The sequence below is a fragment of the Musca domestica genome, unplaced genomic scaffold (assembly GCF_030504385.1).
Source record: "Musca domestica strain aabys unplaced genomic scaffold, Musca_domestica.polishedcontigs.V.1.1 15, whole genome shotgun sequence".
Lineage (NCBI taxonomy): Eukaryota > Metazoa > Arthropoda > Insecta > Diptera > Muscidae > Musca > Musca domestica.
In genome coordinates, this window is record NW_026712207.1 from 13,531,627 (window position 1) to 13,556,407 (window position 24,781).

The 24,781-nt window shown below is 37.8% G+C and overlaps 1 protein-coding gene across 2 annotated transcripts in view; it reads left to right on the plus strand.

The window, feature by feature from the left end:
• Positions 1-24,781, plus strand: part of LOC101897930 (golgin subfamily B member 1) — an 89,401-nt gene that overhangs the window by 45,797 nt on the left and 18,823 nt on the right. For both annotated transcript variants that reach the window (XM_005188403.4, XM_020038508.2), the window contains exons 3-4: positions 4,433-4,508; positions 22,420-24,740. In XM_005188403.4, the coding sequence (XP_005188460.1) occupies positions 22,552-24,740 (2,189 nt within the window). In that variant the 5' untranslated portion in view covers positions 4,433-4,508; positions 22,420-22,551. The remainder of the gene's footprint in view (positions 1-4,432; positions 4,509-22,419; positions 24,741-24,781) is intronic.

The following is a 24,781-nucleotide window of genomic DNA, read 5'->3' on the forward strand; positions in this document are numbered from 1 at the left end:
AAATGCTGCTCCCCAATTTTTCCTATTCAAATGGAGCAAAAATTCAAAAACAACAACAATCTTAATTTAAATGTGTAATGGCAGCTAAATAGTGATGTTTGCATAGTCGCTGGTCGTCAATTTTATTAACTTCAATTCTTTTTTCAACATTTCTTTATAAATTGCGGTCTGAGTGAATGCAATTTGGAAAATCAAATGATTTTCCGCCCAACTAAACTGAAATCAAAAGAGGAACGAAGAACAAGCCTTAGAATGCATTCACAGACCCCCTCCCCTTTTAACAAACACAGCGCTGTAACAGAAAAAAGAGGGATTGACCGTCGTTGCCATTTATGAACGTGGTCGTGCAACATCCATCACCACTAAACCCATACCCATTCCCATTCATCTACACCATTCCCCAGCCAAATCCATCCATCCATCCATCCACATACACTTGTTGGTTGTTCCATAATTAGCGGCAGCCAACACCGAGAACTGCAACGTGCCCCATACCCCATACAACAAATGTTTTTAGTGTGTACGCTGCTGCCTCTCAATGCTGCCTGTTAAGCATTGGAGTTGTAAAAGAAAACGCCAATTTGCGTTGGCTTTGCTACGTTGTACTGCATTATCGACAGTGGGATTGAACCGTGGGAAGTATGTATCATTATTTCGGAAAAAAATAGTACACGATTTGGTTTTTTTGGAGGGGATTTTATCTGGATTATGGAAACATTGGTATTGTTTGACATTTTATTTTTATTTATGCCCTCCACCATAAATAGTATGGAGGGTATATTAAGTTCGTCATTCCGTTTGTAACTCATCGAAATAATAATTTTAGACATAACAAAGTACTGGGTGAGATAAAAAACTGCAAGAAACTCAAACACCATAATTTTTACATTTTTTTTTTTTTAATTTTACTGAATGAAAGTAAAAAAATGTCGGAAAAAGCATCAAATTTTAGAATAAGTTTAGATTTGTTCGAATTGGTCACCTTTGGCACGAATTATGGCCTTCAAACGGCCAATAAAACCGTCCCACGCTGCCCAAATGTTGCTTTGCGGTATTTTGGTACCCGGCTAAGCGCTTGCTTGAGGTGATCGACACTTTGGTATTTTTTAGTGGCAACCTTGCTTTCCAAAATACTCCAGACACAATAGTCCAAAAGATTGGTATCCGGAGATTTTGGTGGCCATTGTGCGCTGGAAATGAAGCGAGGAACCTCATTTTGTAACGATTGTAACGTGCGATGGTGCTGAGTCCTGTTGGAATGTCAAAGGTCTGTTTGCGTGCCCAAGGCTTAAATACACCATCCAGATAATTTCGCGATAATATTCCGCATTCATGTATTCTTATGCCTTGGTCGATTAATACGAACGAAGAGCGACCATCGGCTGTTATGGCGGCCCACACCATCACCATGGCCGGCGCTTGAGTTCTGGTGGCCAACCGAAGGTGCACATTTCAGCTGACCTCTTTGGCAAGTTAACACGATCATTTTGTTTGTTTACAAACTGCTGGACAACGAATGTTTTCTCATCGGAGACGGAGAAAACCAAATTCGGCCAAGAGAAAGCAACTCGTTAGCTCTATTTTCTGTTCTTTCTTTTGCGGTGTAAGTTCTTGCTCTTTTTGGAATTTAAATGGCTTTACCCTGAGCTCATTTTTCAATATTTGCCGAATGGGATATTGCGATATGATATGTACGAGCCATTTTTCGGCCACTTCGACGAGGGTGTCGATCAAGTCACTTCTTTATTTTTCGAACCATTTCTGCTGATGTTGCTGTTTTCTTCTGTCCACTTCCTTGACATCGGCCTACGCTACCAGTATCACGGTAACGAGCGATGGTACGAGACACAAAAGATTTATTCACATTTAAGTGCTGGAGTGCTCTAACGATAGCCACTTGTGGTTTTCAGCCAAATATAAGGGAATCACACTATAACGCTTGAATTCAATCACGAATAACTTTTTTTCTGGAAAATTCTCACTAAAATGCTTTTGTGTGCTTGTAAACAATGTCATGAGCTGCCACTGAAATAATTTTAACAGTTGTCGTACGTGTGGATTAGAAATGGCAGCATTCTGAAGTTGGTTGCAGTCTTTTTCATCTCGCCCATTAATGGTACCTTCCAATATTCGGTATTTTAATGATTTTAGCGACATTATTCACAGGAGTTGTTTCGAACTTCGTATTCATAATGGGTACTACAGCCTGTGACAGAAAATTGTATATGCAAATCCAGGTCTTCGTATAGCCCCGATATAACGGCACCTCCCGATATTCGGTATTTCGATGATTTTAGCTACATTATTCACCGGATTTTTTTTTCAAGTTTCGCATTTGAATATTATAATGGCTTATGACAAAAATTTGCCTATGCAGGTCTACGTCTTCGTATAGACTCCAATATAACGACTATTTTCGGTATTTTTAAGATTTTCACCAGAATTTGTTCCAAATGGTGGAAGGTATTTAAAGTACGGCCTGGTCGAACTGCTTGTTAATTTTGATTTATTCCATCTACACATGGACTTTCACAACAGCCAAGGACGTTAACAAGTGGGTATGGAAACCAGAGACTGAGTAGGTTCCCAAAAATGAGAATGCTAGAAAAGAGGGACTATTTAAGTTCGATCAAGATGTAGAGAATACTTCATTTTAATGTTGAGGTTTCGAGATGTTAAGCTATTGCTGCTAAGTTACGTTAAACGAAATTTTGCTTATCAACAATTTTCAAAGCCCAAAAATTTATATTTTTTCAACGATAAATCTAAAAAAAGTATGCATATCATCCAAAGAGATAACAAGTGCACGTTGATATTTTTTTTTGTTAACAGATCGTGACTCTCAAGGTCGTCATACTGTTGTGAACTTCCATTTGGAGGTCAAGTTTATTGATCCAATTTATTATGAAGCGTGCTAACAGCTACAGTAATACAAAGTTATTAAAAACGACGTATTCCAGTTTTAAACAAATTGCAGTTAAGTTAATGAAATGTTAATTAACAACAACACCAAGAAACACATTTTGGATTCCCAATCTCATAAGATACTCGCTTATATGTCTCAACAACACGTAGGATGACATCTTCAGTAGGGAAGAATGGGCTTCCGAACATTCACGTGGAACTGATATTATCTTTTGATAGTAGTCAATTTTTTAAGTGATAAAGAGAAATGTTATCACTGACTTATTTGAGGAACGTAGAAAGGCTATAAAAAGATTAACGTTCATATCTTTAGTTGGGTTAAAAATTGCGGTCAAAAAAAAACATTTCTTACATTTCAGTCTTCCTATCTAATTGGTGTGGATCTCTGTTCAGACAACAAGTTCAAGGTCATATTTATTGATGCTATGTTCCAGAACCTGGAAGAATCTACAAGTCTTGAATTTTTTAGGTATCATAAAGGGAAAATCGGATATCTTTGTGGAAATCGGATAAGTTTGTCATTCCGTTTGCAATACCTACCTTTGAGACCCCACAAAGTATATATTATCTTGATCAGCATAAAATTCTATGTCGATTTAGCGATGTCCGTCCATCTATTCGTCTGTGGAAATCACTCTAGCTTCCGAACGAATTGAAGTAGTTTGATAAAATCTTACCCAAATGCATATTATGTCTGCAGAACTTTTGGTATTGAAAATGGGCCATGTAGGTCCACGTTTTTGGTGTAGCCTCCATATAATGGTACCTCCCTATTTTCGGTATTTTGGTGATCAAAGCGACATTGTTCACCGGAATTGTTTTAATTTTGTATTTGAAGTTCGAAATGGAAACTACAGCCTAAGACAGAAAATTCTCGTATAGCCCCCATATAACGGTACCTCCCGATATTCGGTATTTTGATAATTTTAGCGACAATATTAATCGGAATTGTTTCAAATTTGGTATTTGATGTTCGTAATGGATGCTACAGCCTATGACAGGAAATTGTCTGTGCAGGTCCAAGTCTTCGTATATCCCGCTTGTAACGGTACCATACCATATATCGGGTTTTGTTTCACTGTCTTCTTCAGTTTGGTCTAAATATTTAACCATGAATCGTCTTACAAACGTACAACGCTCGCAAATTATTGAATTTCATAATTTCTTATAGCTCTTGGAAAATCACGCTTTAAAGCTACAGTCAAATTTTTGATATTTTTATCATCTTTCCCAACTTTTGAAATCGATTGGACAATGAATTTAAATTTCTGGCTCCTAGGGGTAGACGTCTCTTTCGCAAAAAAATTATAATTTTTTACCGAATTTTGGCATATTATTCATGTAATGCAAAGCCCAAATTTTGAAAATTTTAATCTGATCTGTCTGTAATTTTAGTTTTCTCCTTCTGGGAGTGTAACAAGTCTAACCTGACGGAGCATAACTAGTCTTTTACTAATTATCTACTTTTACTAAATACTAATTTATATATTTTCTCTTTTCTTTTTAGAAAATAGCTGCGATTCTAGATCAATAGATCTGAATATGACTTTGAACTACTAACTTAATTGGTCATCAGATTTTAGGTAAGTTCCAAGATTATATTCAAAGGTGCTTTTTAAAGAAAGCTTTCCAAAAAAGAGAAATCTATCATTTTTCATAAAATTGGCTCTCCGACGAAAAAACCGCAACAAAGTCAAAAGGAAAAATTTTTACATAATTTACAAAAAATGTCGGAAATAGCATCAAATTTTAGAATAAGTTTACATTTGTTCGAATTGGTCACATTAGTCACGAATTATGGTCTTCAAACGGCCGAATCTTGCTCTGCGGTATTTTGGCCCATACCCGGCGAAGCGCTTGCTTGAGGCGATCGATCGACACTTTGGTATTTTTTAGTGCCAACCTTGCTTTCCAAAATACTCCAGACACAATAGTTCAACGGATTGGGATCTGGAGATTTTGGTGGAAGCGAGGAACCTCATTTTGCTGACTGCGATGGTGCTGAGTCCTGTTGGAATGTCCAAGGGCTGTGGCTAAAATGTTTGCATTCCAAGGCTTTGATACACCCTCCAGAATATTTTCGCGATAATATTCGGCATTTATTTTGATGCCTGGGTCGATTAATACGATTAATAATACACACCATCACCATGGCCGGCGCTTGAGTTCTGGTGACCTCTTTGGCAAGAAAACACGATCATTTTGTTTGTTTACAAACTGCTGGACAACGAATGTTTTCTCATCGGAGACGGAGAAAACCAAATTCGTCAGTTTACCTCTTTCGGTCAAGTGAAGCAACTCTTTAGCTCTTTTGAGTCTATTTTCTTTCTGTTGCGGTGTAAGTTCTTACACTTTTTGGAATTTCAATGGCTTTGCTCCGAGTTCATTTTTCAATATTTGCCGAATGGAATATTGCGATATGTTCAGCTCATGAGCCATTTTTCGGCCACTGCGACGCGGGTTTCGATCAAGTCGCTTCTTTACTTTTCGAACCATTTGCTGCTGATGTTGCTGTTTTTTTCCGTCCACTTCCTTGACGTCGGGCTACGCTGCCAGTATCACGGTAACGAGCGATGGTACGAGGCACAAAATATATATTCACATTTAAATGCTGGAATGCTCTAACGATAGCCACTTGTGGTTTTCCAGCCAAATATAAAGAAATCACCCTATCTCGCTGGAATTTCATCACGAATAACTTTTTTCTGGAAAATTCTCACCAAAATGCTTTTGTGCGCTTGTAAACATTATAATGAGCTGTCACTGGAATAATTTTAACAGCTGTCGAACGAGTGGCTTAGAAATGACAGCAGTCTGAATTGGTTGCAGTTTCTTCATCTCACCCCGTATATAGAAAAGTTCTCAAAGATATCCTATTTGTTGAAGTTTAAAAAAAATCCCCCAAAAGTTCTTTTATGTGTAGACGACTTAAGTCTGTAATTTTATAAAGTGGGTTTTTGAAAAGTTTTCTATATTTAAATGACCTTTGGAATATCCTTTGTCCATACATAACCTTTGGGAGGAATTGTACCAAGAGAAGTTACCTGGAAGGACATCTTCTAGAATACCCCATTTATAAAAAAAGTCTTCGAAGTTCATCTATTCGTATTTGACATCTGTTAGAAGGTCTGTATTTCTTGAATCTTTAGAGAAAGATCAGAAAAGATTTTGATCTTCATTAGACACTGTACATTAGTTCTAATCATATGCTGTTGGTACACACACAAGTACATGTGTATGTACCGCATTTATGTATTTTTTTTAATAGTCATTTGAATTTTTGAACTTTATGGTGATTTACGATGAGCAATGCAGTCAGGCAGTCAGTTAGCTAGCCTGCCTACTCGTCAGCCGGTTGATTCTCAGTGCATTTAAAGCTGCATATGTTTCGAAGTTTATTATGAAAATATTCATTTCCGCCTTTTATGTTGGGACTGCGTGGCAGTGGTAGCAGAAGCCGCAAAAGCAGCAAAAGAAAAATTAAATATTAATTTTACGCTTTTCCTATGTATGTGCGTGTACACACTTAGAAAATGGTGGAAAAACACTACACAATTGTTTATGTGATAGAAAATGAAAATATACACATAACCCGAAGAAGGGGCAGTAATTTTGTTTGAAGTTGTTCGTCATTTATTTATGCAATGAAGAAAATGCATGGAAAATTTGTTTAATTGCTCGTTAATAAATTGTTAGATCTGAGATACAAGATTATAGAAAAGTATCGAGCAAGAAATATGCTCATGCCCGTGTGTGAGTTGAAGTAGGTCCTTTCATTAATAAAGTGTTTAAAACAAGTAAAAAAGCTGTAAGTTTGGCCGGGCCGACACTTGAATATCCTCCACCATTTGGTACAAATTTGACAATTTTGAAATAAATAAAATTCGTTAAAAATTATTTTAATATTTTAAAAATACCGTATGTAGCCGTATATTAGGGTTTATACGTCGACGTAGACCTGCATAGGCAACTTTTGTCACATTATTACTATATTCAAATGAAAAAAATCTGTTTATAATGTAGATAAAATCTTCAAAATACCGAATATAGGGAGGTACCATGGGGGTTATAAAACGTGGACCTGCACAGACAAGGCTGTAGTACCTATTACGAACTTTAAATACCAAATTTGAAATAGTTCCGGTAAATAATGTCGCTAAAATAATCAAAATACCCAATATCTGAAGGTACCGTTATATGGAGGCTATACGAAGACGTGGACCTACATGGCTCATTTTCTGTGTTAGGCTGTAGTATCCATTACGAACTTCAAATACCAAATTTGAAACAGTTCTGGTAATTAATGCCTTCAAAATCATCAAAATACCGAATATCGGGAGTACTGTTATAAGGGGGCTATACGAAGACGCGGACCTGTACAGACAATTTTCTGTCATAGGCTGTAGCATTCATTACGAACTTCAAATACCAACTTTGAAATAGTTCCGGTAAATAATGTCTCTAAAATCATTAAAATACCGAATATCGGGAGGTACTGTTGTATGGAGCCTATACGAAGACCTGGACCTGCACACACGATTTTGTGTCTTAAGCTGTAGTTCCCATTACGAACTCTAAATACGTAATTTGAAACAATTCCGGTGAATAATGTCGCTAAAATCAACAAAATACCGAATATCGGGAGGTACCGTTATATGGGGGTTATACGAAGACGTGGACCTGCACAGACAATTTTCTGTCTTAGGCTGTAGTATCTATTACGAACTTCAAATACCAAATTTGAAACAGTTCCGGTGAATAATCACGTTACAATCATCAAAATACCGAATATCGGGAGGTACCGTTATATGGGGGCTATACCAAAACGTGGACCTACATGGCCCATTTTCAATATCAAAAGTCCTGCAGACATAACATTACTTTGAGTAAAATTTTATAAATCTACTTCAATTCGTTCAGAAGCTAGAGTGATTTCCACAGACGGACAGAAGGACGGACATCGTTAAATAGACATAGAATTTTGTGCTGATCAAGAATATATATACTTTGAGGGGTCTAAAATGTATATTTCGAGGTGTTACAAACGGAATGACAAACTTAATATACCTTGGACTAAACTTAATATAGTATGGACTATGGTGGAGGTTATAAAAAGAAGAATTTGCGGGACTTAGGTGGAAGATCATCTTTTGTAATGTTCAGAAATTAAAGTAATAGGAACTAGGGCTACATTTTCAAAATATTTCAATGCGTTTATAGTTCAAAACTGCATATCCAAGGTTTCACAGCTTCGATCCGCACTCTGATCTCGTCGTGGGAAAAAAATCTCCAATGTGATTTCCTCTTCACCCAATGATCGTCCAATGTTTATGTAGTGTTTATAATGGAACTTCCATAAAATCTTAATTAAATGTTGAATAAAAAAAAATAAAACACTCACACAGGCGCATACGATTTCCGTCCTTGTTTTCGTTTTGATGCGATCACCATTTGTTTGATGTCAAGCTCACAACGTAAATGCGCACTCGCCGTGGCACAGGGAATCACATGTAGAGCAAGAAATCGATGCCAAGACTAATGTTAAGTTTTAAGGAGAACCAAACAAAAACAATGTCCAACGGAAACGGGAAAAATCGAAAAAAAAAACTAAAATGTCAAGAAAGAGAAAATATTAATTGTTGGTGGAGAAAAAAATAAAAAAGTGAAAAAGAAAATAAAATCTTCTATACCAGTAACCAATAATTGTCGTATGTAGTTTGTCGTACAGAAAGAAGTGTCCACATGCTCATACATATGTATTTATGTACAACATGGCAGTGAGTAATTTAGTTCATATCTTAGCATAACTGACCCTGCAGTCACATGGCAAGCGGAAGAAAAAAAGAAACTGGCATAGTGTCTTGAGTTCACAAGCTTTATAAACATTTGAAATCGCCCAATAAGCTAAAAAAATGAGGTTAGGTCCGCAAATACCAATAATTGGGAGACAGCCATTTTACGAAAGCCACTCTTAAAGGAAATGAGCGATATGGCCAAACAGCCTATTTTAGAATTTAAAAGTTCCGTTATATGAAGGTGAGACCCATCTAAATGAAAAAAAATGTTAAGTAACTGACTGAGAAATTTTGAAATGTTGACATTTTGGAAATTCGTACCAAAAGGGCACGAAAAGTACTAAAATGTACTAAAAATAGAAATTTGAAATTAGAGTTACTGATGAGTGCATGATAGTTGAACGAAAGGGTTTTTGGAAATACGAGCTTTAGGGTTACGAAAAGTTCTAAAATAATACTAAACTTCTAAAATGGTTCCAGGTGGTATAATATGAAAAGATAAAGCTAAAAACTTGTAATTTGGTACAAAAATCAAAGTTTGGAAAGTAAGATTGATAGTTTTCAAAATGTGTACTAAGTGTGCAAACTGTACTAAATGGTACGAAATTAAAAAAAATAGTTTTGTGTTAAGTGAACGGATATAGCTGAAATTTTGTCTTGTTGGTGGTAGGTTTTGGAAATGTGTACCACAATTGCACGAAAGGTAATAAATAGTACTATATTTGGTATTAGGAGAACAGATAGTAATTGAACTATGAATTTTGGTATTAAAGTCGCTCTTCATGTGTAGCCTGGACATATGGAGGTGGTTTCGGAAATATGAAAAAGTACTGATTCGTACTTTATTTGGTATTGGGTTAAGGGATAGAGATAAAATTCTAAAATTTGATATTTAGATTACTGATGGTATCTGTGTTGGAGATTTGATGGTATGAAATATGTCCTATATTTGTACGAAAAGTACAAAAGGGCGCTAAATTTTACAATAGGTGAATAGAATGGGGCTCAAATTTTATATTGAGGTACGAAGAACATTTTGGAATGTGTACTTATATTGTACGAAAAGTACTAAACTTGATATTGATATTGATTGTTTTTGCTCGCAAGAAGGGATAGATATAAAATTCTGAAATTTGATATTTAGAGCACTGATGGTATATATGGCTCAGATTTGGGTTTGGAAATGTGTACCATATTTGTTCGAAAAGTACTAAATTGAACTAAATTTGTTATTGGCTGAAACCGCGAAATTTTTGTAGTGCGATATCTGTTGGTGTTTAGGATTAAAATCTGGAACAGTTTTGCAAATGGGTACCTAAATTATACGAAAAATACTAAATGTTACTAAGCTTGGTATTGGGTCAGTGTATTGAGTTTGAATCCTGTTGGTGGTTTTTAAAATGCGTTCAATAATTGTTCGAAAAGTACTAAATGGTGCTAGTTTTGGTTCACTGTTAGTGTCTGGGATGGAGAGATGTAGATTGTTTTGGATATGTGTACTTAATAGAGGAGAGGTTGAATTTTCAATCTTCCGATCGGTAGTTGGACACACAATGCACTCAGCCACTGTTAGGAGCAGGAATTGTTCGTAACAGGAATGACATGTATGTGAGTCGACAAACTCTCCGTATAATCTTATGCATTGTGTGTTCGCTGGCGCGGAGATTCGAACCAGAGACCTTAGGTTTTATAGTCACTCACTCTGTGCAGCTATTACACCTCTTCTACTTCTTGGTCAAATGAAAGGTAGTGTTTGTACCCTAAACCACATAGTTTTGTGCATTTGTTTGTAACTTAAATAAGGAAGCGAGATAGACCAATAGTTACTTTTGAGGATCTTCATAGAATCACTTTCTGAGTCGATTTATGCATGTCAGTCAGTCCGTCCGTCTGTCCATGTATTTTTGTGAACAAAAAGCAGGTCGCATTTATTATCTGATTGAGATGAAATTTTCCAAACAATATTTGCTTGACCCAAGGATGAACCCTATTGAAATTGGTGAGAATCGGTTCAAATATAGCTTACATACAAATCTTCAACCGATTCCGGATTAATTGTGCACCAAACGACCAATATCATTCCAAACGACGTGAATTTTTTCACATCTGACCGAATGTAGTCTAGAAGCAAGTACATCAAATTTGGTGAAAATCGGTTCCGATATCCTCCCTCGCATGCGTAATATGAACTCTACAACAATGATCTTTGATACCTGATATCACATACAGCCCAGAAATAAGTACCTAAAATTTTGTCAAGATAGGTTCAGATTTGTATAGATCCCATACATATCTCTACCCGATTTCACCAAAACCAATATCAGTCCAAATTACCCGCATTTTGGTACTTCCGACGGAATTCAATCTAGAAGCAAGTACATCAAATTTGAAGAAAATCGGTTCAGATATAACTTTAGCATCCAAATATATATGTTTCATCCGATTTGGTTTGAAAGTGCCTCACATGCGTAATGTGTACTCCATAAGAATAATATTTGGTGCCAGATATCAGATACAGGACAAAAACAATTCTGTCAATTTTTTTCGAGATCGGTTCAGTTTTTTAAATATATCTATATCCTCATCCGTTTTTACGGTTTTTGTCCACCATATTATGTAATATTAATATTGGATAGATTTATTCATATTCAACCGATTCTTCCCATTTTGGTGAAACTCGGTCCGGTATATCTATTGCTCCAATAAATAATTTTAATATAATTCTTATAGAAGTCGCAATGTTATTTAGAGGTACAAAAGCCTCCGTCAAATTTGTTAAAAATCGATTAAGAGTTGGATATAGTTCTGAAATTCCCATTTCCATTCAAAAAAGGTTCATAGTTCGTATGATCTACTTCACATAAATTCCCAATATACACGTTTTTGTTATGAGAGCTCTACTAAATACTCATAGTGGTGTAGGGTGTCATATAGTCGGACCCGTCCGACTTTTGACCTTTCCTTACTGGTTTTGTCTTGTGTATTTTCATGAATAGCTTATTATAGGTATTTAGTAATACCGAGCGCATGTAGTTATCATTACTAATAATGCTAAAAGTGCAGTATGTGCTTACCAAACTTATATTAGGATCTTTGTAACATTGGCTGAGTACATGTCGTGCTAAAGGGAAAAGTAGGCTATTTCGTAATTAGTATCTCAAAAAATACCTGATAATCCCATTATTTGGTAATGAGATTGTTTGCTGAAATAATTTAGGATAGCATACACCAATCTTCATCGGTTTCCTTAGTTTCTTGTTTGAAGGATCTATGCAGGAGTGCATTAAAGCAACTTTCTTTAACAATCTAAAATTTGGATTTTTATTTTTATTGTCCTATTTGAGACTGGGTTTCTGTGTAATCACTTGAAGTATCCCTTAATTTCTTCCTAAAAGTATTCATTGTGTACTAGGAATAATTATATTTTTTATTTCAAATTATTTCGGAACTCATAACACTGTTTACCGCCAAGCTTTCTCATAATGAATGCGTGAAACATGTATGTGTGTGTATTATATAAATAAGTAGCAAATGTCATGTATATATGTATGTCGGACTATATGCACATTGTGACAACAATTGAGTAGGGCTTAAAGATTTATGCATTTTAAAAACTACTCTCACCGTGCGTTTGCCCGTCCGTCAGTCTGTCTTACTGCCACTCGCATCAAACAAAAAAAGTATTGAAGAGTGAATGTTCTTCGTTCGTAGGTTTATGGGTCTGTCGTGTTGTCGCGTAAATATAAACTTTTTGTTACATGACTGACAAGCCGACAGACAGGCCTGCCGACAACATGCTGACAAAGAGAGAGCAATTGTTTGGTGGCTGCCACACACTGGAACATCTGTGGCAGCAGACATAGAATTTCTTTAAAGTGGGTCGGTCGTCTCGACCGGCTTTTACTACAACTACAGCAAACAACTGCCACTTACAGAGAAATAACACTTACCGGAGGTTTTTGTTGGTTTTGTTTTTATTGAAGATCGTAGTAGAATGGTCGGTTTGTTGTTGCTGGTGTTGTTGCAAAATCCAGCCTTCACAAAACGCAACGCATATTGAAATTGATTCAGCCGCTAAACAAGTCTCTGCCACAGAAGCAGCAACAGCAACGGCGGCAACAACATCGTCATCGTCCCCAATCATCAAGCGACTCAACAACTACTCGAAATGCCATATCATGGCACTCCACATGACTTTCAAGTTCATGGATATTCCACTCCCGGGTGTTCACTTCTTTTTTGTTTTTGCTCGCAAGATATTTCTTGTGTATGAAAATGTGCAGAATATAAACTTCGAATAAAAAAAGAGAGAGCGAGTGCCAATCGCCGCTTATGATAAGAACACGCAATAATTTTATGCATAAATGCAACAAAATAATAATCGGAAAGCCCAAGAAGAAACCTTGAAGTTTTATGGGGAGAGCTATACAAAATGGGGAAGTTTTATAGCACAAGGGAGGGGAACTGCTCGATATTGAAGAGATTTTTTTCCGACCTGAAATTTAGAAACTTTTTAGAGGAAACCTTTTGGTTAAGAGGACCTTTGTTCCTCTATGAGAAGAAGACTTTTTGGTCTTCCATGAGAGAAGACCTATTGGCCTTCTATGAGAAGACCTTCTGGCCTTCTATGAGAAGACCTTACTGGCCTTCTATGAGAAGACCTTACTGGCCTTCTATGAGAAGACCTTACTGGCCTTCTATGAGAAGACCTTACTGGCCTTCTATGAGAAGACCTTACTGGGCTTCTATGAGAAGACCTTCTGGCCTTCTATGAGAAGACCCTTTGGTCTTCTATGAGAAGACCTTTTGGGCTTCTAAAGGAAGACCTTCTAGCCTTCTATGAGAAGACCTTCTGGCCTTCTATGAGAAGACCTTCTGGCCTTCTATGAGAAGACCTTCTGGCTTTCTATGAGAAGACCTTCTGGCCTTCTATGAGATGACCTTCTGGCCTTCTATAAGAAAACCTTCTGGTTTTCTATGAAAAGACCTTCTGGTTTTCTATGAGAAGACCCTCTGGCCTTCTATGAGAAGACCTTCTGGCCTTCTATGAGAAGACCTTCTGGCCTTCTATGAGAAGACCTTCTGGCCTTTTATGAGAAGACTTTCTGGTCTTCTATGAGAAGACCTTCTGGCCTTCTATGCGAAAGCCGTTTGGCCTTTTATGAAAAGACCTTTTGGTCCTCTATGAGAAGACCTTTTGGTATTCTATGAGAAGACCTTTTGGTCTTCTATGAGAAGACCTTCTGGCCTTCTATGAGAAGGGTTTCTAGTCTTCTATGAAAAGACCTTCTGACCTTTTATGAGAAGACTTTCTATGAGAAGACCATTTCGTCTTCTATGAGAAGACCATTCGGTCTTTTATGAGAAGACCTTTTGGTTTTCTATGGGAAGACCATTTCGCCTTCTATAAGAAGACTTTTGGCTTTCTATGAGAAGACCTATATGTCTTCTTTGAGAAGAGTATTGGTCTTCAATGAGAAGACCTTTTGATCTCCTATCAGAAGACTTTTTGGTCTTTCATGAGAAACCTTTTGGTCTTTTATGAGAAGACCATTAGGTGTTCTATGAGAAGACTTGGCGTAATGGTATTTTATTTGTTGTACTTGCAGACGTGATGTCAGTCAACGATGCAAGGCCGCTTAGATGAAGAGCTGAGGGAGAAATCTTTGGGGAATTTGAAAATCAAATTTTTAAATTGAATTGCTTTAAAAAAGAGTTGGATGTCTTCTCATAGAAGACCAAAAAGTCTTCTCATAGAAGAACTCCAACTCTTTTTCAAGCAATTAAATTTTAAAATTTGATTTTCAAATTCCCCAAAGATTTCTCCCTCAGCTACTGCATCTAAGCGGCCTTGCATCGGTGACTGACATCACGTCTGCAAGTACAAAAAATAAAATACCATTACGCCAATGTGTATTTTACGTTGGGCGCCATTCTCCCCCCCAATCTAGTAAAAGTCAAATGGATTTCAAATGAAAATGCATGACATTTGTCCCAAATACGCCACAAATTAACACACAAAACAACAGCAATAATAACATCAACAACAAAACTAATTTACTCCTCCCCAACAACAACAACAACACGAATTCACGTGATGGTCGTTCATCAGCAGAAAAAAGAAAGTCGTCAGTCGGGCAACTTCACTTAAAATAAAAAAAATATAAAACAAAGACCCAAGCCCACCTGCAACACACCCACAACTCCAACAGCCAACATCCACCCTCTCTTTTCAAATGAATTAGCACACGTTGTGCAGTGTGGCGGCATTCGGGGGAGCCACAGCCGTTGCATTGAAAAGAAGGGGAGCGCACGATTTTGTCTGCATGAAATATAATTGTATTATTGTTTGAATTTCAATCAGTTTTAGTGGTTATTGACAAATTTCGGTCGCATAAATAAATAATTAATGGCAACAGAAAACGAGAAGTGAGAAGTCAAAATAAACAAGACGATGGAGAGAGGGAGTCCTAAAGAAACCTATCAACCATTGTTTGGTGGATTGTTTTTTTTAACGATGTCATCCATCCAGTCAGCCAGCCATCCATCTATTGTTAATGTTTGTTATTGCCTTTTGCCGTTTAGCATGTGGTGGTCTTATTGAAAATCACAGCTTATTCTGTGCGATTGCATGAAATACCCACACACACACATCCATACATGCCTACACAGAAGAAAAACCTAATCTTGACATGAACTCAATTCATTTAACAACAAAACAACCTGATTCGGTTTTTTTTTTTTCTTTTTTGGTTTTATGCCTTTTGTTATACCTTGGCGTGGTGTTGTTGTTGCTGCTGCCGCTGCTATTTCTTCTAAACATAAAAATTTATTTGAATTTAAGTTAATTGTATTTTTGTACTTTACATGAATAGTCATCGGCAGAATCGAGGCTGATGATGTGGATGATGAAGCATATGAACATAATAAAATACATGTGTATGTTATATGTGTATGAGTCTGTTTGTTTACATACAATAGCATTAGGCGGTTTGGTCGTGCGATGTTTTTTAGTCGAGTTTGGTAATTTACCACAACAACACATCTGTCATATTAACCAAAATCGAATGCAATAGTTTGCCGAATTGTTGGATTATAAATTATAAACATGCATACATACATACATATGTACACACATAAAAATATTACACAAAGTTCAGGCCTACATTGGGATATAAAGAATTACAAAAAGAGAAAAGCTTGGAGGAAATATTGAGTTTGTCATTAGGAGGAAGGTATATTAACTTCGTCATTCCGTTTGTAACTCAGCGAAATTATAATTTAAGACATAACAGAAAATGTTCTATGGAGGTCCTCGTCTTCGTATACTCCACATACAATGGCACCTCTCTTTATTTGGTACTTTGATGATATTAGTGACATTATTCAACGGAATTGTTTTCAATTTCGTATTTGAAGTTCGGAATCAGTCTATGAAAAAAATTGCTTATGCTGGTCCTCGTCTTCGTATAGCCCCCATATGAAGGGTAATTTTCTAAGATTTTTTTTTAATTTTTCAAGTTCCTTCCGGGTCGGCCGAACCTCCGGCGCTTTTTACTTGTTTTATAATTCTCGCTTTACATCAAACTTTTTCTGAATTCAGCCATTTCACAAAAAAAAAAAAAAATGACAAATTGATTCATTCCTAGGATATTCAGTCCCTATTTATACCCTACACCACAACATGGTTAGGGTATTATGTCTTTGTGCAGGAAACGAGATAGACCCATAGTTCCTTTTGATGATCTGCATAGTATCACATTCTGCGTCGATTTATGCATGTCCGTCCGTTCTTTCGTCTCTCCATGTATTTTTGTAAACAAAGTACAGGTCGCATTTACTGCCCGATCCAGATGAAATTTTGTACAAATAATTTGTTTGACTCAAGGACGAACCCTATTGAAGATATGAGATAATCGGTAAAAATTTAGATATAGCTCCTATATATATCTTCGTCCGATTTGTCTTTTATTGTGTACCAATTAGTAAGGAATTTTGCACATATGACCAGATTAGGCCTGAAAAAAGTATGCCAAATTTTATCGAAATCGGTTCAGATATATCTATAGCTCCCATATATATTGTTCATCCGTTTTTTTGAATTTGTCCTGTACAGCCGTAAACTGCAACAAAATCAAACGCCATAATTTTTTCATTTTTTTAGTTTTATTGAATGAAAGCGAAAATTTTCAGAAAATATTTTCGCGATAATATTCGGCACTTATTCTGATGCCACGGTCGATTAATACGTGCGAAGAGCGACCATCGGCTGTTATGGCGGCCCACACCGTCACCATAGCGGGCGCTGGTGGCCAACCGAAGGTGCACATTTTCAGCTGACCTCTTTGGCAAGTTAACACGATCATTTTGTTTGCTTACAAACTGCTGGACAACGAATATCATCGGAAACGGATATGACCAAATTCGGCAGTTTAACGCTTTCGGCCAAGCGAAGCAACTCTTTAGCTCTTTTGTGTCTATTTTGTTCCTGTTGCGGTGTAAGTTCTTGCACTTTTTGGAATTTCAATGGTTTTACCCCGAGCTTGCCGAATGGAATATTGCGATTTGTTCAGCTCACGAGCCATTTTTCGGTTGACCACTGCGACGCGGGTTTCGATCAAGTCGCTTCTTTACTTTTCGAACCATTTCTGCCGATGTTGCTGTTTTCTTCCGTCCCTTTCCCTGACGTCGGCCTACGCTACACAAAAGATTTATTCGCATTTAAATGCTGGAGTGCTCTAACGATAGCCACTTGTGGTGTTCCAGCCAAATATAAAGAAATCACACTATCACGCATGAATTCCGTCACGAATAACTTTTTTCTCTAAAATTCTCAACAAAATGCTTTTGTACGCTTGTAAACAATATAAGAGCTGCCACTGGAATAATTTTAACAGCTGTCGGACGAGTGGCTTAGTAATGGCATCAGTCTGAAGTTGGTTGCAATTTTTTCATCTCACCCTGTATATATATATTCTTGATCAGCGTAAAATTCTAAGACGATTTAGCCCTCAAGCTAGAGTCAAAACGAATAAAGATAGGAAGCTTAAATTTTGCACAGTTCAGTATTTTGTCTGCAGGCAGGTCAAGTTCGAAGATGGGCTATATCAGTCAACGATATCTTATTACCCCACATAACGGTACCCCCACCCCCTCTTTCGGAATTTTGATGATTGTAGCGAAATTTGTCAGTAATATTGTCTGAAGATCCACAAAAGGAGTTCCTTCTGAGTACTTTACCCCTGGAAGAATATTGTCTATAGAATTCCACGATATCGTATATCCTCCATATAACGGTACCCCCCTATATTCGGTATTTTGATGATTTTAGCTACATTTTTAATGGAATTGTCTAAAAATCCATACATGAAGTTCAGTCTAAGCACCATATTTATTCGTCTTCGTGTAGGCTCCATATATCCGTGATTTGGCGATATTATTTACCGGAATTGTTTGAAATTTCGTATTTGAAGTTCGGATTTTGTATTACAGCCAATGCCAAAAAAAATACTTATGCAGGTCCTCGTCTTCGTATAGCCCCCATATAACGGTTTTCATTTTAACGGTACTATTCGAAGAGAAATTTATACCCTCCACCATAGTATGGAGGGTATATATATACCCACGTTTTGGTATAGCCCCAATATAATGGTATCTCCCTTTTCCGGTATTTTGGTGATTTTAGCGAAATTATAAACCGAAATTGTTTCAAATTTGGTATTTGAATTTCGTAATGCATAGTACAGCCTAAGACAGAAAATTGTCTGTGCCGGTCCCCGTCCCGTCTTCAATATAACGGTACCTCCCGATATTCGGTATTTTGGTGATTTTAGCGACATTATTCACCGGAATTGTTTTTTTTCCAAGTTTCGCATTTAAATATTCTAATGGCTTATGACAAAGGATTCCTATGCAGGTCCACGTCGTCATATATACCCTTATATAACGGCTACATTCCGTATTTTTGAGATTTTAACAGAATTTTTAACGAATTTTGTTTTTTGAAAATTGCCAAATTCGTTCCCAATGGTGGAGGGTATTCAAAAGTCGGCCTGGTCGAACTTACAGATTTTTCAATTTGTTTTTTTTTTTAATTCTTCCAGTTTCTTCCAAATAATGGAGGGTATTAAAAGTTCTGTCCCTATTTTTAAATTAGTGTACTCAGCTTTCGGATATTTCAACTAATTTTATAAAACATCGACATTTGGGCAGCTAAAAAATTTGAAGCATATTTTTGCAGATTGCGGAAAATTAACAACCTCAAAATTAGGTATCTTGTTTATAATAGGATATTTGGGGATATTTAATTTTATTTCGAATTCAAGCAAAATTGTCTACATATTCCTCCATTATGGAAATACAATTAAAAATAAAACCAAAAATCTAAACCACAAAATTGTGCAAAAATATTTACAACAAACGCCAAAATAAATGTCTTTCCCAATTTGACCAAAATGAAGCCAATGCGAAATGCCGACACAAACTGACACAAAGAAACCAAAACAATCATTTGTCTCCAACGATTTCCCTGCCTTCGCACAGCAGCATCTGTGCCTCCTTGTCTTGTGTTGATGTTGCTGTTTATGTTTGTCATTATTATTTATTTGACTTGATGTTGGCCCTACATTTTGCGGTCATTGTTTGTAATCAGTTCAGTTTTTTCCCCAAATATTTTGTTTATTTTTCATTTAGAATTTTGTTCAAAATTCATCATGCACTTTTCTCGCTGTGGCATAGAAAGAACGAATAGCAAACATAATTTCGATAAAACATACCGAGCACCCAACTCGGGCCACAACTTCCCCAACTTGACCGTAAAATCTAAACAACATTCACCCAGGTTGTCGGCCCGGACGGGAGGCCAAGAATTTGTTGCAGGCAATCTTTTTGTAAATTTTGAAATGTTTTGCTTTCCTCCCTTCCTTTTCCTCACTAGCTCACCGAGCGAGTTTTTGCTAAAATTCAAAAATCTATTTGCAGAATTAGAGGAATCGCGTTATTCTGGCATTTTCCTGTTAACATGTGCTGGTGGTCGATGATGACTCGGAAAACAATTTGCAAAAATAAAACAAGAAACATTTTCTTTTCTATGAATAAAACATATGCTTCGTAATCGTAATCCCAACAACTAATGCAACTATTTTTGTTGTTGTTGTTGCTGTTGCAAAAAAGTGCGTGGTTGCCTCTAATAATAATAAAAACAGATCATGTATTTGTGTTATAGGTTTCTGGTTTTATTGCATTTGCCGGCCTGCCAGCCTGCCTGCTGGCTGCCAGCTTTCTGCCTGTTTCCTACATGGGCTTGTTTGGATAGCATTTGGGGGGAACAAAATGCATCCGCAAAATGCGTGTGATGAGCAATGTATTACACGCTGATTCGATTAGTGGTGCTACAGAGAGAGAAATATGCAGTTTGGCTAGGAGGCCAGGATTGCTATAATTGGCAACTTAGGAAGAGATTGTTATTCCGTTATATTATGATTATAATTAAATCCAGCCTGATGCATTGGTCTCAGCCTGATACATGGTCTCCCAGATCTAGTTCGGTTTTCTCACCAAGATCGTGCAGGGACGGGCTGCGCCTAAGCCCAAAATCAACAGATGTAACTCCTCGAAATACTCATTTCAGCGACATTATAGAGCGCAATATTTTCATATCTTTTACTGGAAGATCATAATGGATACTACAATCTATAAAAAAAAAAAAATACTTATGCTGTCCACGCTTTCGTATAGCCCCTATATAAAGATACATCCCTTATAATGGGTACTATAGCCTATGACAAAAAATTAGATTTACAGGCCCACGTTTTCGTATAGCCCAAATGTAACGGTTCCTCCTTTACTTTTTTTATTATTCATCGGAATTATTTCAAATTTTGTATTTAAAGTTCGGAATCGGTACTACAGACTATAATAAAAAATTACATATGCAGGTCCACGTCTTGGTATAGCCCCTATATAATGATATCTTCTAATATTCGGTATTTTTATGACTTTAGAGACATTATTCTTCGGAGTAGTTTCAAATTTCGTATTTGAAGGTTCTAATGGGTACTACAGCCAATGAGGAACTTTGAATACCCTCCACCATATGAAACAGATTTGGCAATTTTCAAAAAAAAAAATCTGTTAAAAATTCAGATAAGATCTTAAAAATTCCGAATGTAGCAGTTATATTAGGGTCTATACGACAACGTGGACCTGCATAGGCAACTTTTGTCATAAGCCATTAAAATACTCAAATGCGAAACTTGAAAAAATATTCCGGGAATAATGTAGCTGAAATCATCAAAATACCGAATATCGGGAGATACCATTATATGAGGGCTATACCAAAACGTGGACCTGCACTGACAATTTTCTGTCAAGGGCTGTGGTACCCATTGCGAACTTCAAATACCAAATTTGAAACGATTCCGGCGAATAATGTCGCTAATGAAAAATTCCAATGAATAATGTCGCTTAAATAACCAAAATACCGAATATCGGGAGATGCCGTTATATGGGGGCTACACGAAGACGTGGACCAGCACAGACAATTTTTTGCTTTCGGCTTTAGTATCCATTATGAACCTCAAATACCAAATTTGAAACGATTCCGGTGAATAAAGTCGCTAACATCTTCAAAATACCGAATATAAGGAGGTGAGGGCTTTACGAAGACGTGGACCTGCACAGAAAATTTTCTGTCTTAAGCTGTAGTATTCATTACGAAGTTCAAATACCGAATATGAAACAATTCGCTAAAATCATCAAAACACCGATTATCGGGAGGTACCGTTAAATTGGGGCTATACGAAGACGTGAACGTGCACAGACAGTTTTCTGGCATAGGCTGTAGTATCTATTGCGAACTTCATATACAAAATCTGAAACAATTTCAGTGAATAATATCGCTAAAATCATCAAAATACCGAATATCGGGAGGTACCCTTATATTAGGGCTATAGGAAGTCGTGGACCTGCACAGACAGTTTTCTGTCATATGCTGTAGTATCCATTACGAACTTCAAATTCTAAATTTGAAACATTTTCGATGAATAATGTTGCTTAAATCACCAAAATGCGGAAGAAAGGGAGGTAGCATTATATGAGGGCTGTACCAAGACGTGGACCTACATGGCCCATTGCTTTCCACGATGACGGACGGACATCGCTAAATCGACATAGAAGTTTATGCTGATCTAGAATATATATACCTTGTGGGGTCCAAAATGTATATTTCGAGTTGTTACAAACGAAATGACAAACTTAATATACCCTTCAGTATGATTGTGGAGGGTATACAAATTGAGTATGCAGGTCTTCGTCTTGATATAGCCCCCATATAACGATTTTCATATAAACTGTAGTTTCGACGAAATTTTCTTATGATTTTGAAAGTTCCTTCCAAAAGGTGTAGGGTATTAAAATTTCGTCCCGGCCGAACATGGCTGATTTTTAACTTTTTTTGTAGATTGAGTTGGGGAAATAAAAGGGAAAAAGTTAGCCTGAATTATATAAAATGTTAATTCTCCCTGTGCTTCCCGACATGTTTGGAACTATTAGAGAATGATCCATGTTTGCTTGGAACGATCCTTAAATAAAATAAATTGAAATTTTAAATTCTTAAAAAACATCTGTCTTTAGGCATTACTTCCTTAAAAATATCCTCTATTTAATAATTTTCTAATTTTTCTGTTTTTTTTTTTTTCAGATCAAAAACTCTCCAAAACCACCCCCCGAACAATGTGTATGAATTGATCGCACCTCCAAAGGAAAAAAACCTTCCAACTTTTTTTTCTCTCAACACAATTCACACAACAACAACAACAACTACAGTCGCAACATGTCTGCCATACTTTTCACCCAGGACGAACGTGATTGTCACAGCCTGGACTCAAAACATCTTCTTAGCGATGCAACCGCATCCTCCGATCTAGGCCACTACGGCCATGAAAGTCTTAAATTGAACAATTCCTGTGCGGCCATCTACGAGGATATATTGGGCAATAAAATGAATGGCCTACAACTGCATGGCAGCCTCGATGTGGACAATGAGGACGCCGATGTGGATGCTGATGCCGCTTCGCTGCTCAACAATCCGCACCACAACTATTGCGATGGAAGTGACAGTGGCGTTGAAATTGCCAGCAATGTTAATGTCACTCTACAGAGGGCTCTGAGCAGCCAAAGTGGTGGCTATGCCAGCAGCCAGGGTGGCCTAGATGAACCGGTCGGTGTCAATTTGTCTTGCAACTCGAGTATGATCAGCTGCAGTTCCGACATCTACGACACAATGAAACAGGGCCACGGTGTCATGGTGGCGTCCACAATGACGACGACGACGACCGCAACGACAAACGTGAATGGCCGTTCCTCGTTGAACAGCTACGAGTGTTGCAGTGAGAACGGCAGTGAGAGTAGTTCGGTGGCTGGTCCCACCAGTATGGCAGTGCGCCGTGTGCCTAATCACAATAACGTCAAGAAGAAAGTGGCCATGTTTGAGCCGTCGATGCACGAAAGTCTGTCCATGAAGGGTTCGGCGAAATCTGCCCCAAAGGAAGCATCAGTAAATTCGCCCAGTGCCAATGCCGCAACTCCCTCGAAAACCCGTTCCAGTGGTTTGAAAAGAGCCGTCTCCTTGCCACGCCCCAGCCAGGGCACCAGCCAACAGATGAGGGATCGTCTGAATGACAAAGTCCACAACACATCGAAGACAAGCAATTCCAGTTGTTTGACGCCCTATCGTCAAACCGCCAACAGCAGCAGCAGCAACAACAATGGTCAGTCACGCACACCTACTCCAGCAACAAAGCCTCAAAAACCCGACACTCTACCCAGCCAGTTAAGTCGTACTACCTCGATGAGTATGCAGCGTTTGATCCAGCGTACACCCTCTCTGAGTAGGGCCCGTACACCCTGCACTCCAGATGATGGTCGTTGGCCCGGAGTGGGTTCGACCCGTGCCAATCAAAGCAGACGTGGTTTGTCTGTAACTCCCGATTTGGGTTCCCTGAAAATGCGTTCCAGCATGATGGCCAGTATGGAAATAAAATCAAGTGCCTCCAGTCCCTACAGTACCATGCCGCGGAGACGTAAACAAAAATCGGTGGAGGATCTGACTGGACGCAATTCAAGAAGCAGTTCCATTACCCGTGAATCTCGTATGACATCTTCGGTCATTATGACCTCCAGGAAGAGTCTCTCTACCACGGCCTATTCCAATAGCAGTACTCCAACACAAAATAAATCCATGTCGGCTTCCCTGACCCTGGCCAAGCAGACGGCCTCCAAGAAACTTCAACAGCCAGTATGTAAGACCAGAATTTATCATGAAATAGCTTCGCAGACAGCATTGACAAGTGCAGATTTGGAAAAGGCTTTTGCCGGAGTGGCATCCACAACACGCCCGGTGGAGAGTGTTGAACAAAATCATCAGGGAAGTCAAGTCGACATAAGAGATCAAGAACTGGAACGACTCCGAGATGAGGTACGCCATTTTGCACAACGTGAACAGGAGTTGAGCTCCAAACTCAAGCGAGAACGTGATGAGAAACTTGCCATGCAAAGGGAACTGCATCTGAATACCGAGAGAGTTATGGGCCTTCTAAATTTGGCTCGAGTTGCCGGCAATGGTAAGATGTTAGATGTCAGTACGCCCACCTCAGATGAGGGTGAGAACAACCAGGATAGCTTGCTTATGTTGGAATCGCAAATTCAATTGAGCGGCCATGAGCTACTGGAACGCCAACAGGAAGTGGGTCAGCTACGCAAATTGTGTCGATCCCTCCAAGCCGAAATGGAACGTTCCATAATGCAACAGGAATTTTTGCTGCAAGAAAAGACAGCCCTGGAACAGGAGTCGAATGAACTGCAAGATTTCCTACAACATGAAAAGGCGGCCATGTGTGATGCCCTCAAGGATTTAGAAAATGAATATCAGCAATGCAAACAACAGATGGCCAGTAAGGATGAAGAGATAAAGGTTTTACGCGATGAGTGTCGTCATTTGGTGCGACTCAATGAGCAAAGAAGGTGGGTTTCTGATTTTAATACTGAAAATATATTTTTATTAT